Raw genomic sequence first — 13,310 nt, 5'->3', positions numbered from 1 at the left:
CCCCCACCAAAGGAGTGGATTTCCTCTCTGAGATCCAGCTCAGCCTAGATGTGGTTTCATTTCTGGTTTAAAAACAGTCCATAATAGAAAGAAAGGTTATGTTTTGGTATTGTTATGACATTAGAGTTCCTCATAAAAAGATTTCATTGTCAGGCTCCTTTAAACATCAGGTTCTTGAGAGACATTAAAAATGCTTGATGTTCAAAAATCAGGCTACATTAAACTCTTTGAGCAGCCTTTATTGGTTAAAGTGAGGCTTGATAGGTTTATGCAAGGGACTTAATTATTGTCTGTAGAAACAGCTTTAACTCTCTCAAGATCAGGAAGCTCGAGTTCAAGGGCCAGTTCTGAAAGGAATCCCCTGCAACTCCTTGAATCTCTGGATCTTAGTTTCTTCATCTATAAAAATATAATCATAACCATTGTGTTTACACACACTTTTCTGGTTGGGCAGTAACTGATCCCAGTTTTAAGGTCCAGCCAGTGCCTTTGTAGACATAGCCTGGGCAGCTGGGGCTCCCAAAGAAGTGTCGCTACAGTGTCACACCTGTGTGAGGGGCTGGGCAAGGTGTGACTGGCTGTCAGGTCTCTGTGCACTGCCCCTTGCTTCATAGGCTCGAGGACCCTGGGAGGCCTCTTTCCTGAGTGCGCTGGCAGTTTGGAGAAAAATGTGTCTTGTTGTTTTATTCGCCTCTCCAGAGAATGTGCCAGAAATCAAGATTGCCGACTTGGGTTGTTGGCTCAGTTTTTCATATCACTGTTTCTGGTGAGATTGCTGCTCTCTCTGGGAATAAGTAACTTGGAGAAGAGAAAAGATTAGTGAAAAGAACACACCTCTAAAATCAGACAAAGAAATGAATTCAAGATAGAAGTGATTTTTTTTTCATGCCATTATGGCTAGCATTTTGTTAATGACCTTGCATTTTCTGACATTCAGGAATGTATATCATGATCAGGAAGTAAGAAGTCAGGTGGCATATTTTACCTTTTGCTCCTAATAAATTTTTTTATTTAAAAAAAATCTGTGTGTATGAAAGCATTATTCTAGTCATAGCCCTATGATTTTTGAGGAGTAGTAATTTTTTTAAAAATTGGCCCTGACATATATGACCTTTTCAAACATAACCTTTTCTTACTACTTAGATTAAATGAAAATTAATGTAATATTATTCTCCTTTATTAGTTCTGTGGTGTCTTTCTTTAAGCAAGGCTTAGGAGAATTATAGGAGATCAATGAATGGTGCTCAAGCAGAAGCAGGTATCTGAATTAGAGTAGCACCAAAGTCAGGGATACTTAGGGCAAGCAGCAGCCTCACAGGCCAAGGCCACTCCAGGCCTAAGCCACAGCCTCAAGAATATGCAGCAGAGAGGGCTGAGCCAGCAAGGTGGCATCTGCCCACAGTCCTCCTGCAGAAGGTACTGTCTCCAGCCCAAGCCAGCGGCAGGCACTGCACTTCGGCGGCTGGCTTCCCCTGCATGCTTGTGAATGGCTTCCCTCCATGCTTCCAAGTGCCCACCTGGCCCCCAGCAGCATGCCCTGTGGCCCCTGCTTGCCCACTGGTGACAGTGCAGCCCCTTCTCTCCTTGCCTCAGTGGGCTCTTCCCTGAAGCTTTTCCCTTTCAGGGCAAGATGCCTCCTGTCAGAGTTATACTGTTTACTGACACTCTGTTCAAGTCCTTGGCAAATTGTGGTCTCATCTTGGGGCCTTGGGTTTTGTTGTCCTCATCTATTCTTCACTCAGAGAAAGGTGGCCAGAGTTGTTTGTCAGAGGAGCCCAGAGCTGACAGTGGGCCTTGGCAGGAGGTGGCTGCTGCCCGGAAGCTCTGCAGGCCTGCTCCACTGTCACCTGGTAGACACGTTACAGAGGGGTGGATGGCATCACAGTGAGGGACAGCTGCACTCGCAGAGGCAGCAGGTATGGAAAGGAGACCTGAGGCAGCACGGTGTGAGGGGCCACCAACCCTAGCCAGCCTCCCCAGCAGGCTGACCCCTAGCAAAGACAAGAATGGTCCTACCTCCCCAGGAGGGCAGTGGCACCAAAATTTGTTATGTTTAAAGGGAAAAAGTATAGATAAAATATGCCTGATTAGGGTGAACTCTCCTAACTCTCCCTATTCCTCCAAAAACTAAGAGATACTTAATCGCTAGTCCTTGCCTCCCCTTCCTCAGCCCAGGACATGGGCTCTTGGAGCGCAGGTGGCAGGTGTGGGAACAGAAGGGCACAGCTGCCAGCAGTCTGCAGCATTGGGCGGGTGTGTTTCCAACCCCTGTCTTGAGAGACAGACATCCTTTTCCTGTTAAAAATGAAAAAATTCAAGCAGGCTGGCTGACAGAATGCTTAGTCATCCCTGTTGCTGTTTTGTATATAGGGTCTTTGGGGGGAAATGGCTGCTTTCCCTTCTTCTTAGGATTGTTTTGGGGGCCCAGCTTCTAGGCACTGGGAGCTGAATAAATCCCATTGGCAGATAGTATTGAATCATTTGGAGACCCAGGGAAATAGGCACAGAGATTCATCAGCAGTGGGTGACTTCTGCAAGCCTAAGCTGGAGTGGCTCTGAGGCTTTTCAGAAAAATGCAGGGAGGAAAGGTATTGGCAGAAAGAATGGGGGTGACAGACGGAGATGGGACTCGGGGCACAGCCACGTGCGCCATCATTCGCCCACGTTCATGCACACGAGGCAGCCGAGTCAATCCTCCAGGGCTGTGAAGGAAAAAGCGGCCCAGAATCCTGAGCAACCGTGTGTCAGCTGATTGTTTTCACACATAATAGAACATAGTGGGATGTGCACCAAGTCACAAGGTGGGCAGCTCTCATCTGAGATCTGCTGTGAAGACATGAGGGCAGAAGGAAGGTACTAGGTCCTTCAGATTATAGCCACTTGTCTAATGCCACTAGAAAGTCAGAAGAGCAGCTGGAAGGGAAACATGCCTTGCATTCAGTGACCTTCGGTGTGAAAATACAGACATAACTAAGCCACCTAACTTCTGCTTAACAAAATGATTGGCTCTGGAATTCCTTTGAATGATGAACTCTGATGATGAAATAGGGTCATATGTAGTTGCCACATTTGAAATTTCTGTGAAATCGACCCAAGGTTTCTGTTTCCATAGGTGGAAAAGGAGTTTGAAAAGGCTTCAGCTGCAAAGCAATTGCATCTGGCTGTTCCAAGCATCCTACTTGTGGCAGGGTTTCTCAGCAGGCTTCCATACGTGATAGCAAAGCTCGGGAAGGGGTCAGAGGTCAGAGGAGGGACTCAGTGCTCTGTGGTCAGTGGCCTTAGTTCTTGGTCCTGTTGGCCTGTAGGACAGTGTCCTTCCACCATAGTTCCTGATGCCTATACACACACGCACGCACGCTCACACACACACACATGCTGTGGTCTAGGAGAAAGCTAGAAGAGGACCCTAGATTAGGAGTTAGAACCACTTCTTCACGTGGTACTTTGCATTTGTTGCAAATATCCAAGACAACATTTTCTCTCTCAGGTCTAATGTGGGAGGGTAGCACGCCCACAGAGTGTACCCTGGACCATTTAGGCAATTAGATCACAGAACCTGGGCCAAATTTAGGGCATGCAATTAGCTGCCTATGTCAGCTCTTGGTTCATTTAGTTTCACAGTGGCTTTTTTGTCCTGTGTCCTGAGGGGAAGGGGCACATTATCTCCTTGGTGGAGCTTAGCAGCTGCTATACAGCCCACAGCCCCTGGGTGACAGCAGTGATAAGCATTTTTCAAATTAGTGGGAAAAGTAAAAGGTGAACAGCAGCTAGGAACTTTCCCTGGCTCACCTGTGGAACTTCTTGATTATTTGGAAACATTTCTCCAGAGTCTTGGATTTCAGTTTGGAAATATGTCCTTTCTTCCTTCTGATTTCCTTTGAAACCTCAATTTGGCCATTTCCGCCATAAGTCATACACAATGCAGGAGCACATTTGCTTTGGTGAGAAAGAAAAGAGTTCCTTAAAAATCTGTGGGTTAGAATCAATGTTTCTTGTCTTTTACCAACATAAGTCAAAATCTGATACCTATATTGATGCCAATTCAGTTCCATAAAATAGTAAGATACAAACTGTTTTGGATTTTAATCATTCTCCCAAATTCCAACCCAGTGGAAGAATTTTATTTATTGTGCTACTGCCAAGAATAGTAGATGCTGGGCCGGGGATTTAGCTCAGTGAGTCCAGCACCTGCCTCGAAAGCGCAAGGTTCTGAGTTCAATCTCCGGTACCAAAAAAAAAAAGAATAATAATAATAAAAAAAGAATAGTAGATGCTAACTATTCTGTAATTTTACTGTTGTTAATCATTGCTATTATTAATAAATCTCTAAATGCCCTAATATCTGCTCCTAGTTCAGAACATGAAGGCTTTCTGCCCTTGTGGGAATATGTGTAACAAGGACTTGATTGTAAGGGAAAAAAAGTATTCTGATAAACCTGTTATCCTTTTCTGTTTTAATGGGATAGTTGCATTAGAGAGAGGGAAAAGTCACTAAATGACATCCACTGTTTGACTCTATGTGCCACTGTCATTTTTGGAACGGATTGTTAGAAGTAATGGCAGCCACACTGAGAAACCCTTTGAGACTGAAGGTTCTGGCTTCTCACCCATTTTTCTGAGAAGAAGAGCAGAACATACAGACATGTATCCCCAAAAAAGAAGCCACCCTCTTACGAAGGTCATGTGGGGACCTCTCTGTTGACACTACTCATTCTTTGATTCCACAACCATTAGCCTGATACCTATGATGGGCCTGGCATTGTTAGTCTCACAAAATACCTAAAGGGAGGGACATCCTGTCTTCTAGAACTACATGGCCTAATAAGGGAGGCAGTTACATCAACTTTGAAACCTGTGGTCCACATAGCAATGAAGATACCCAGGTGGAAAGAGCAAGGAAGTCCTGAGGCCTCACTGCAAGGAGAGGCACAAGCCTCCAAGCAGCTGCCCTGCAGAAGGTGGCAAAGGAGATTGGGTTGTGAGGCTGGGTTTGGAGTCAAACCAATGTTTGAGCCCTGGTTTTCCCACCAACTGGCTGTACGACCGTGGGTAGTTATATTGCCTCCTTAAGTCTTGATTTTGTTATCTGAGCAATGCAGATAACATTGTTACCTACCTCAAAGAACTGTTTAAAGATTAAATAATATATCTGAAGAGCTCATCATCAAGCTTGAAACAGTATGTTCTCTAAAAATGATAATCGCCACTGCTGTCCTCATCATCATCATCATCTTTCGCCAGACTTTATTCACAGTAAAATGGATTATTACACTAGGAATTAAGTAATGTAATTGTATATAAGTACCACAAAGAAAAGGAACTGTGGCAGTACAGTAGTTCTGATTAGTTCATTTGTGGACCAAAAAGACAAAATTGTTAATCCAAAAAGTGAAATTAACCCCTCTAAAAGATACAAGTCCTACCATAGAACTTGATAGAAAATTTGTAAGATTGTTCTATAGCAGCAGGTTATTATTTTTAAATGAACCAATATGTGAGTATTTTAAATATGCCTCCGTCTTTGTTTCTCATGTGACAAATATCAATAGGTGAAACCCATGTAGACCTCTTCAGGGTCTTTAATAACTTTCCAGAGTCCAAAGGGATTCTGAGACCAAGAAATCTGAGAACCACTGTTCCAGAAAACAAGATCTTCTTGGAACCATTGGCTACGAGGAAGTAGGAGAACTCAGGCTGCGGCCTGGGTCCCAGCTTTTTCACCAAAATGTTTGTTACATTTCTTCCTGTCCCTCCTCTGTGGCTCTCAGTCTTCTTCGCTGCATGTTGAAATCAGTGCAGGTGATTAACAGTTAAATGCCTGGCTCCACTACAAGAGGTTGTGACTCACTTGGTCTGGGGTGTAGCTGTGACTTCATGACTGCTTTAAATCCCCAAGTGATTTTCGTGTGAAGTCAAGGTTGAGAATCAGTGAGAAGATAATGGCAGAATATAGCAACCGTGACCTAGATTATTCATTTATTTAATCATCGCTACTGATCATTTCTACTGATCATTGCTACTAAAAATCTCAGGGAAACTCCAGACCCTTATTACCAAAGTTAAAATATTATTTTTGGTGAGAAGAAATAAAGTTAGACCAAAAATATTTATAGCAGCTTTATCACTTTGATACTTAGATTTTTTTTTTAATGGGGTTAGACTACTTTATCTAACCCAAGGCAGATTGGTGGCCAGCCTGCACCTGTTCCTGATGTCATAAGGCAGAATCCTTTGTGTTGGCCTCGGTTTCTGCATTCTTGGACCACAGCTTCCTCCTGGAGGACTCACAAGGCCTTCCACCGAGGCCACTTTCCACTTGAGTGTCCTCACAGGCCTGTGTGTGGATTGGCAGATGGTGCAGTGCTCTCCCTTTGATAGATTTTGGTTTCCGTCCACCAACCCCCCACAAAGAATTTAAGTGTAGTTGGACGAGTCCACATTACTGTCATGTTGGAGCAATCAGAACATTATACAGGAGTCCAGTTATGCAGTACATCCTCTTAAAGTGAACAAATTATGGTACATTCTAAAATCCAGCTGAAATTGTATTTATGCTCACAATTTTGTGTTATCCAGAGTATAATGATCTCGATTTACTAGCATAGTCAGCCTTTTTACATATTATGAGTTTTAAACTTCATAATGAGTTGATAGTTACCAAAAACAATCTTGGAATATTTAACTCCATGCTAAACTTCCTGAAGAATTATAAATTAAAGATAATTGAAGATGAATATAAATAATTTGAAGTTATTTATAATTTTACATTTGAAATAACTAAAAATCCTGCTGTTGGTTCTGAAACCATGCCCCAAAAATGAATGTTGGATAGAGGTAGGGAAAAAGCCCTTGCTTAAGGAGGTGGCCTCTGATCGTCAGGACCTCTAAAGCCCCCTTTGCATTTGACTCACACACTGCAGTTATGTCTTTGCCTGGTGAATGTGCTCAGTGGCCCCTGTCCTTGGGGTCCTCTCCTTTCAAGATAGCAGGTTTTACAGATAGTTAGGTAGGTGGCTATTCTGAGCCCCAGGCATTTTACTATAAGCCGTCCTCGCCTAGTCTAGTATTAGCTTGAGAATAGACACCTCCATCCGTATACACAGGGCAAAAGTATACTTTTTCTACAGTCTGTAAGCCATATCACAGAATATGAGTGCCAGCCCAAGGGTGTTTCCCACCTGTCGAAGGCCAGGCTGCACTAATAAAATGGGAAGTTGCTGGGTTTGTCTTGACAATGGCCAGCTGACTACTATACACACTACCCCAGGAGGAAAGTATGATTCCCCCTGCCCTCTCCCATACAGTCACTACGTTGAGGCCTCTACATGGTGCTTTGTAACATCCCTACCTACTACTTCATTTATTAACTGCTGTGAATCCAGCTATACCCCCTTCCTGCCCCCAACACTTACCCTGTGTTGAGCTCCTGGAGGGAGTCCTTAGCAAAGCATGTTCCTGTGTGCTGAAAAAAAGTTAGCTAAAGCAAAAGGATGAAACTGAGGTTCCAGGCCATAATGACTGCTCCCATTTCTTTACGGACAGTAAGTCAGAAACATCCTGGAGAAGGGGCGTGTGTGTGTATGTGTGTGTGCGTGTGTGTTGCACACTCGTATCTGTGTACGGGAGGGGTCATTCGTCAGTTTGTGGCTGGTGGCCTGCTCTTTCAGTCCTGATCCCATCTTCTTGAAACCTCCCACAGGCTCTGTCCACGCCACATCTGTGGCAGCCTCAAGAGTGGAGCAAGCACTGTCAGAAGTGGCCTCATCTCTGCAGAGCAGTGCCCCCAAGCAGGGCCCACTACACCCCTGGATGACTCTGGCACAGATCTGGCTCCATGCAGGTACCGCTCCGCCCTCCTGCACCCTGTGAACCCTTCCACACATGCACCCCTCTCCACAAGCCATGCTGTGCCCAAGGCTGCAGGCTCTCACCTGTGTAGCTCAGAACCCCTCATCAAGCAAAACCAAAACCTTTGCCATCAAGCACCAAACTTTTGCCACTTCTTTGTAAGGATCGTGATTTGTTCAGTATCTACCCATCCTTCCCCTGTATCCACACCTGACCTAGAACTTGGCCCAATGCAGGCGCCCAGGAGAGGTTTCCTGGATTACACTCAGAATTCCCAGGGAGTCTGCTGTCTGGGGTGCAGGCTTTGTGCTGGAGATGATCACACTGTCTTTGTGGGTGACATGGAGTGGAATCCCTGCTGTACTGCTTAGCAGCTGGGTAGCCTTGAGCTCTGTCTTGACCGCTCAGCCTTAGTTTGCTCATCTGCACCCTGGGGTTAGAATAGTACCTGACTCCTAGGGTTGATGAGCACGGTGCATGGTACATCTCAGCAGCCAAGTCTGGAGAAGAAGGTATGAGGGGTATTGGTAACACGGATGTCTTTATCAAAGCCAGGGCAGGGGGAGACGTGTTCGGTGGTCCCTCCTTCTCTGATGGCCCCTGAGAGAGGGGACAGCAGAAGCCACTGGCCTGGAAACTGGCACAGAGACATGGCACAGGGCAGTCTGCTGGCTTAGCAATGCTTCTGTACAGCTGGAAATCCCAGAGTTAAGTCCAGCATGCAGGCATTTTGAAGCAGTGAGAGTCCCACTGTAAAGAGCTCCCAAGCAAATGATGACTGTTGATTTACTTGCATATTTCTGTTTCCACATAAAAGGTAACTTGTGTCCCTCAGATTTTATCACTCTATCTGCATGACCCTGCCTGAGCCTTCTGGGACTCACTTCTGGCAGGGTTTGTGCCAAAAGCCCAAACATGGTGGAAGAAGGTGTGTGTGTTACCCACTAGCTATCTGTCTGTTTACTCCTTTTTGCCAAAGTCAGTTGTATGATGTTCAGCCTATGTGTCCTCATTGGGGACCTGTGCCTCATGAAAGCCTGGTTGGATTTACCTGGCTTGGCAGTCACAAGGCCCCACCCAGACAACATTTTCTCTTTTAGCATCTTTAATTGAGCCAGAGCAACCACCATAAATTAACAAATTATGTTCTTGAGAGTAGAAGTGCAGCGGAGGGCTGATTCATGCATATGCAGTACTCCTCCCCACTGAGCATGCTCCATGGGACCAGGGCGATTGCACAGAGAGGTCACAGACAGGCTACCTCCGAGGGCCAGGGTACTGCAGGAAGGCCACCTCCCCAGCTCAGTGACAGAGAAGCCCAGCACAAGATTCTGACAATGTCCTGCTTAGTCACCTCTGTGAGCAGTGACCGTAGAGCTCAGAAAGGAAGGGAGTGGGTGCCTGGAAGAGAATGCAGAGCTGGAGTAGGAGCAGAGTTGTCTTTCAGATTCAGCTTGAAATCTAGTCTTATAGAGCAGAGACTAAAGCCCAGCAAGCTGATAGCAATTCTCCCAGGTGGACTTGCCTCTCACCTCCCCAACAGGGCTTCTCTTGCTTTTTCCTTAGAAAACTTGACCTGAAATCCATAGAGCTTTGCCTGAGGTTTGCTGCCCCCACTCAGCTCTCTAGGGACTTTGCACTACTTTGTGTGACCTGCTATGACTTGGGGAGGAAATTTTGTAGTTGCTTATCAGAACTTTAAGAACTTGGTAACTAAGGTTCAGTTTGGAGTTATCCTTAAAATTTTATATAATCTCATAAGCTTCATTTCTCATTGCTGTGGCTGATAGGACAGAATAAAGGTTTCATTACTAACCAATGTGTGTGGCTTTAACATTCTATAGCTTGGTGGACCTGAACTGTAGAAAGGACATGCCACAGCTGCCTTCTAATCTCTGGGCAGATGTGCTTATACAAGTGTTGTGAGCATTGCATGAAGCATAAGTGAATGGAGCCAATAGAATTTGTGCCGTATTGCCTGTTTCCAAGCCATACATGAGTCAAGATTATATATCCACATAGTCTTTGAAGAAGTAAATTCAGAAGAAAACACAGTTCCCACTGAGTTGTCAGGAGGTGCCACATGTGGTTTGAACTCTACTGATCTGAGAGGTAAAACAAAGGTGACTTCATTTTGTACCAGTTCATGGAAACCAGGTAACATCTACTTCCTGTGTCCATCATCAGCTCCAGCAGTACTGCCAGGTGCCATACATTTTGCAAGCTTTAGAGAAATTGGATCAAGGCCTGACACCCAAGGCCATGGTGTTTGGCATTTGTGGGGCTGTTCTCTTGGGCCTTTTTCCAGTGAACTAAGTGTAGCAGGAGCTTGTGATGGCAGCCCCTGGAGGTGGCCCAGATTTTAGTCTTGCAGGAAAGGTCACTCTGAGATGACCTCAGATTCTATCCCACTGCATCAGAGACACTTGTACATGCATTTGTTGGCAAGGAGGTGAAGAGACGGACAGCCGAGCCTCCAGCTGCTCCGGCAGGGAACTGGCCAGGCCCAGGTGCAAACCCAGGCCCAGGAAACCAAGGATGCTTGGCCACAGAGGGTCCTCCTGCCTTGTGGAGGGTGTCTGCTTCGCTGCTCTGGGCACCCTCACCTCAGAGCCTCAGACTTCACCAGGATACCTGGTAGCCGAGCCGGCCCAGGCTGTGCATGTTTGTTCCTTGGTGGTTTGGACCTATGTCACAATTTTATTGAAATTGTTTTCAAATAAATAAGACATTCATGTGCTACACAGTTGAAAAGGCAGGAAAGAGCTAACAGGAAAAGGGTCTTCCTATGCCTGGGCCTCAGTCACCTGTCCCTTCTGGATATCATTCTACTTTGGGCTGTGTCCCTGCTGCCCTCTTAACACAGGGTGAGAATATTGTCGCATAGGAGCACAGACAAGGCTGACTCGTACTTTCTACAGCTGTGTCATATAAATCCATGCTGTAGAAACACCATAATTTAAGCAGTTCTCTGTTGATTAATGTTTAATTTCTAGTACTTTGCCATTATGGATAATTTGTAAGTATCCTAAAGTATATTTGTTCTGTATCTCTAAGATAAACTCCAAAAAGTAGAAATAATGGAGCAAAGGATGTGTACTCTCTAATGTTGATAGTTTGTCCTAGTCCCTTCCATAGAACCATACCATCTAAGCCAGCCAACAACATGTGAGTGTCCATTTCTCACTTACTGGTTGACACCACAGATTCTCAAAGTCCTAGATCTTTGCCAGCCCTGAGTGTGAAAAATGGTGTTTCCATTGGCTGCTTATGGCTTTTGCCCATTTGTCTTCTTAAATATTGAGCTTTTTCTTTTTACCTAATAAGCCATTATTAAGTGTCAAAGAAATTTGCCTTGTGTCTGTATTTTTCTTTTCTTTTAATGGCATCTGGGTATCCCATCATATTTAGAAAGCAACTTCCCAGTTTTTGGACTCTTTTTCTAAAAGTTCCAAGTATCTTGTGGTGTCATTTGTATGTATGGTGTCTCCTAAGTTAGGTCAGAGGGAGGGTCTTTTCCCTCCAGCCCACAGCAGGGGGACCCAGCTAGATAGCAGTGGGCACCGTGCAGTCTTCCTGGGGCAGAAGCCAGGAGAACTTGGGCAGAGCAAGAGGCCTTGCTACTCAGCATGGAGGCCCCTGGAACCATGCACCCCCCTTCATCAACTCAAGCATCACTGTGGGCCTCCGGAAACTCAGTCATTGTAATTCTGAGCTGAACCAGAGCCTTTCCAAGCCATGCAGCTTCTGGCGGCCCATCTTTCAATTCCCACATTGGGATGGCAGCTAAAAATGGCTCGGCGGTAGGTGGTTAATTTCTGCTTGTTACTTACTAATAATTATAGCTTTCACTTTGGCACTTCTCACAGCCGAAACCAGTAGCTATTCTTAGATTTGCAAGATCAGATTTTCTGATTTCTGCTTGGAATGTAAAGCTATGATACTCTCATGGACTCCTAGGCCCTAGCCTGGCCTGTCCCCTCTGTCCTTCCTCCTCCCTGGCTATGGTCAGGCACCAGGAGGTTGCATCAGTAGGGTCGAGGGGTGATCCTGTGGCATGTGCACATGGCAAGATGAAGACAGCTCCCAGACAGGTGGCATGCAGGCCACTGCACAGGGCATGCCTGGGAGACAGAATGCAGAGTCCTGGGGCCCAGGCCTGCCCAGATACCCTGCTGGTCTGGAGGGATCAGCTCCACCCACCAGCCCTTTCTTCCCTAGAGGGTTTTGGCTAATTGTCTACAACTTACAGGTAGCTAAAACTTATCAAGAACAGTATATATGTATCACGTGTTATTCTCAGGACTTTGTATGTGTTAACTTGTTTGGTTCTCATTAGAACCTGACACAGTATGAATATCCTTATTCACAATGAAGAAACTGAGGCACAGCTGTCAGATCACTTGCCTAAGGTAGCTTGGCTCAGATATTGAGGAGCCTGAGTTACAAAGGCAACCAGTGTGGCCCAGAACCCTCATTCTAAACCCCAGTAGGCACTCAGGTGGTTATCACAGTATTGCTGAGCATCTCCTTATGTCCAGGCTCTCTGCTCAGTGGTCATGAAGACAGTCACTGTCCCGGCCTTCCTTGAGTTTACAGATGCACAGCAAAGCAATTACAGAAGCATGTAACTTCCACAGTGCCAGGTGCCCGGAAGGAGCAGGGCAGGCTCCTGTGACCTCCTGGAAACACTAGGCCTCCCCTAAGAGGGGCAGCCAGATGAGATCTGGGCACAGTTGAGCCAAGACCGGAAGTATGGTCACCATTGGTCAGGGACCCTGGAGGGAGGCACAGGTGAGAAGGCCTGGAGGCAGAGTGAGCTCTGAGAAATGAAGGGTTCTGGACAGGAAGCCTAAAGAATGAGCAGGCCCAGAGTCAGATCACACCCCAGGTCAGTAGCCCAGTAGCCCTGTTAAGATCTTAGAACCCAGGCCTAAAAGAATTGAGAAGTGACTCATGAGCTTCAAGCAGGACCATGAAAGGATCCAATTAGTGTGTGAAAAGCTCACTCCAGCTCAGTGTTGAGATGGAATGGAAAGCAGGAAAGGCAGGGGAGCTGCAGGAGCAGAAGGACTTAGGAGCACTGGTCCAGGCACAGAGGAAGCAGCCTGGTGGTCCTGGGTGGTCCCAGTGGGAACTGGACTCCTGAGATGCATTTCTGAGGTGGAGCTGGTGGATGAGGTGGGATGGGTGAAAGAAAAGGAGGAATCCTGGAAGAATGCTGATCACTGGGCTTGAGTCGGTGATGATACCATTTCCCACAGTGAGGCACCTTAGGGAGAAACTAATGTGCTGGGGTCCAGGAGGAAGCGATTTCAGAGTCCAGGTCAGACTTGGGAGTGTCAGATGCCTGAGCACATGCAAATAACAGGTGGCTGTCAGATTTGGTCTGCAAACATAAAGTGGGAGTTGGGATTTATCAGCCAGTGTAGTAAAAAGGCCTGAGAATGAAGATGGAGGAA

At 46.0% G+C, this 13,310-nt stretch overlaps 1 protein-coding gene across 6 annotated transcripts in view; it reads left to right on the top strand.

Moving 5' to 3' along the window:
• Positions 1 to 13,310, top strand: part of Ttc7b (tetratricopeptide repeat domain 7B) — a 236,444-nt gene that overhangs the window by 185,306 nt on the left and 37,828 nt on the right. For all 6 annotated transcript variants that reach the window (XM_004837069.3, XM_013065309.3, NM_001303304.1 and 3 more), the window contains 1 exon segment: positions 7,700 to 7,840. In XM_004837069.3, the coding sequence (XP_004837126.1) occupies positions 7,700 to 7,840 (141 nt within the window).

This window comes from Heterocephalus glaber, unplaced genomic scaffold, assembly GCF_053883595.1.
Source record: "Heterocephalus glaber isolate CG9 unplaced genomic scaffold, H.glaber_assembly_v1.0 deba00001608, whole genome shotgun sequence".
Lineage (NCBI taxonomy): Eukaryota > Metazoa > Chordata > Mammalia > Rodentia > Bathyergidae > Heterocephalus > Heterocephalus glaber.
Note: the sequence above shows the minus strand (reverse complement) of the source record. Positions and strands in the feature narration are given on the sequence as shown.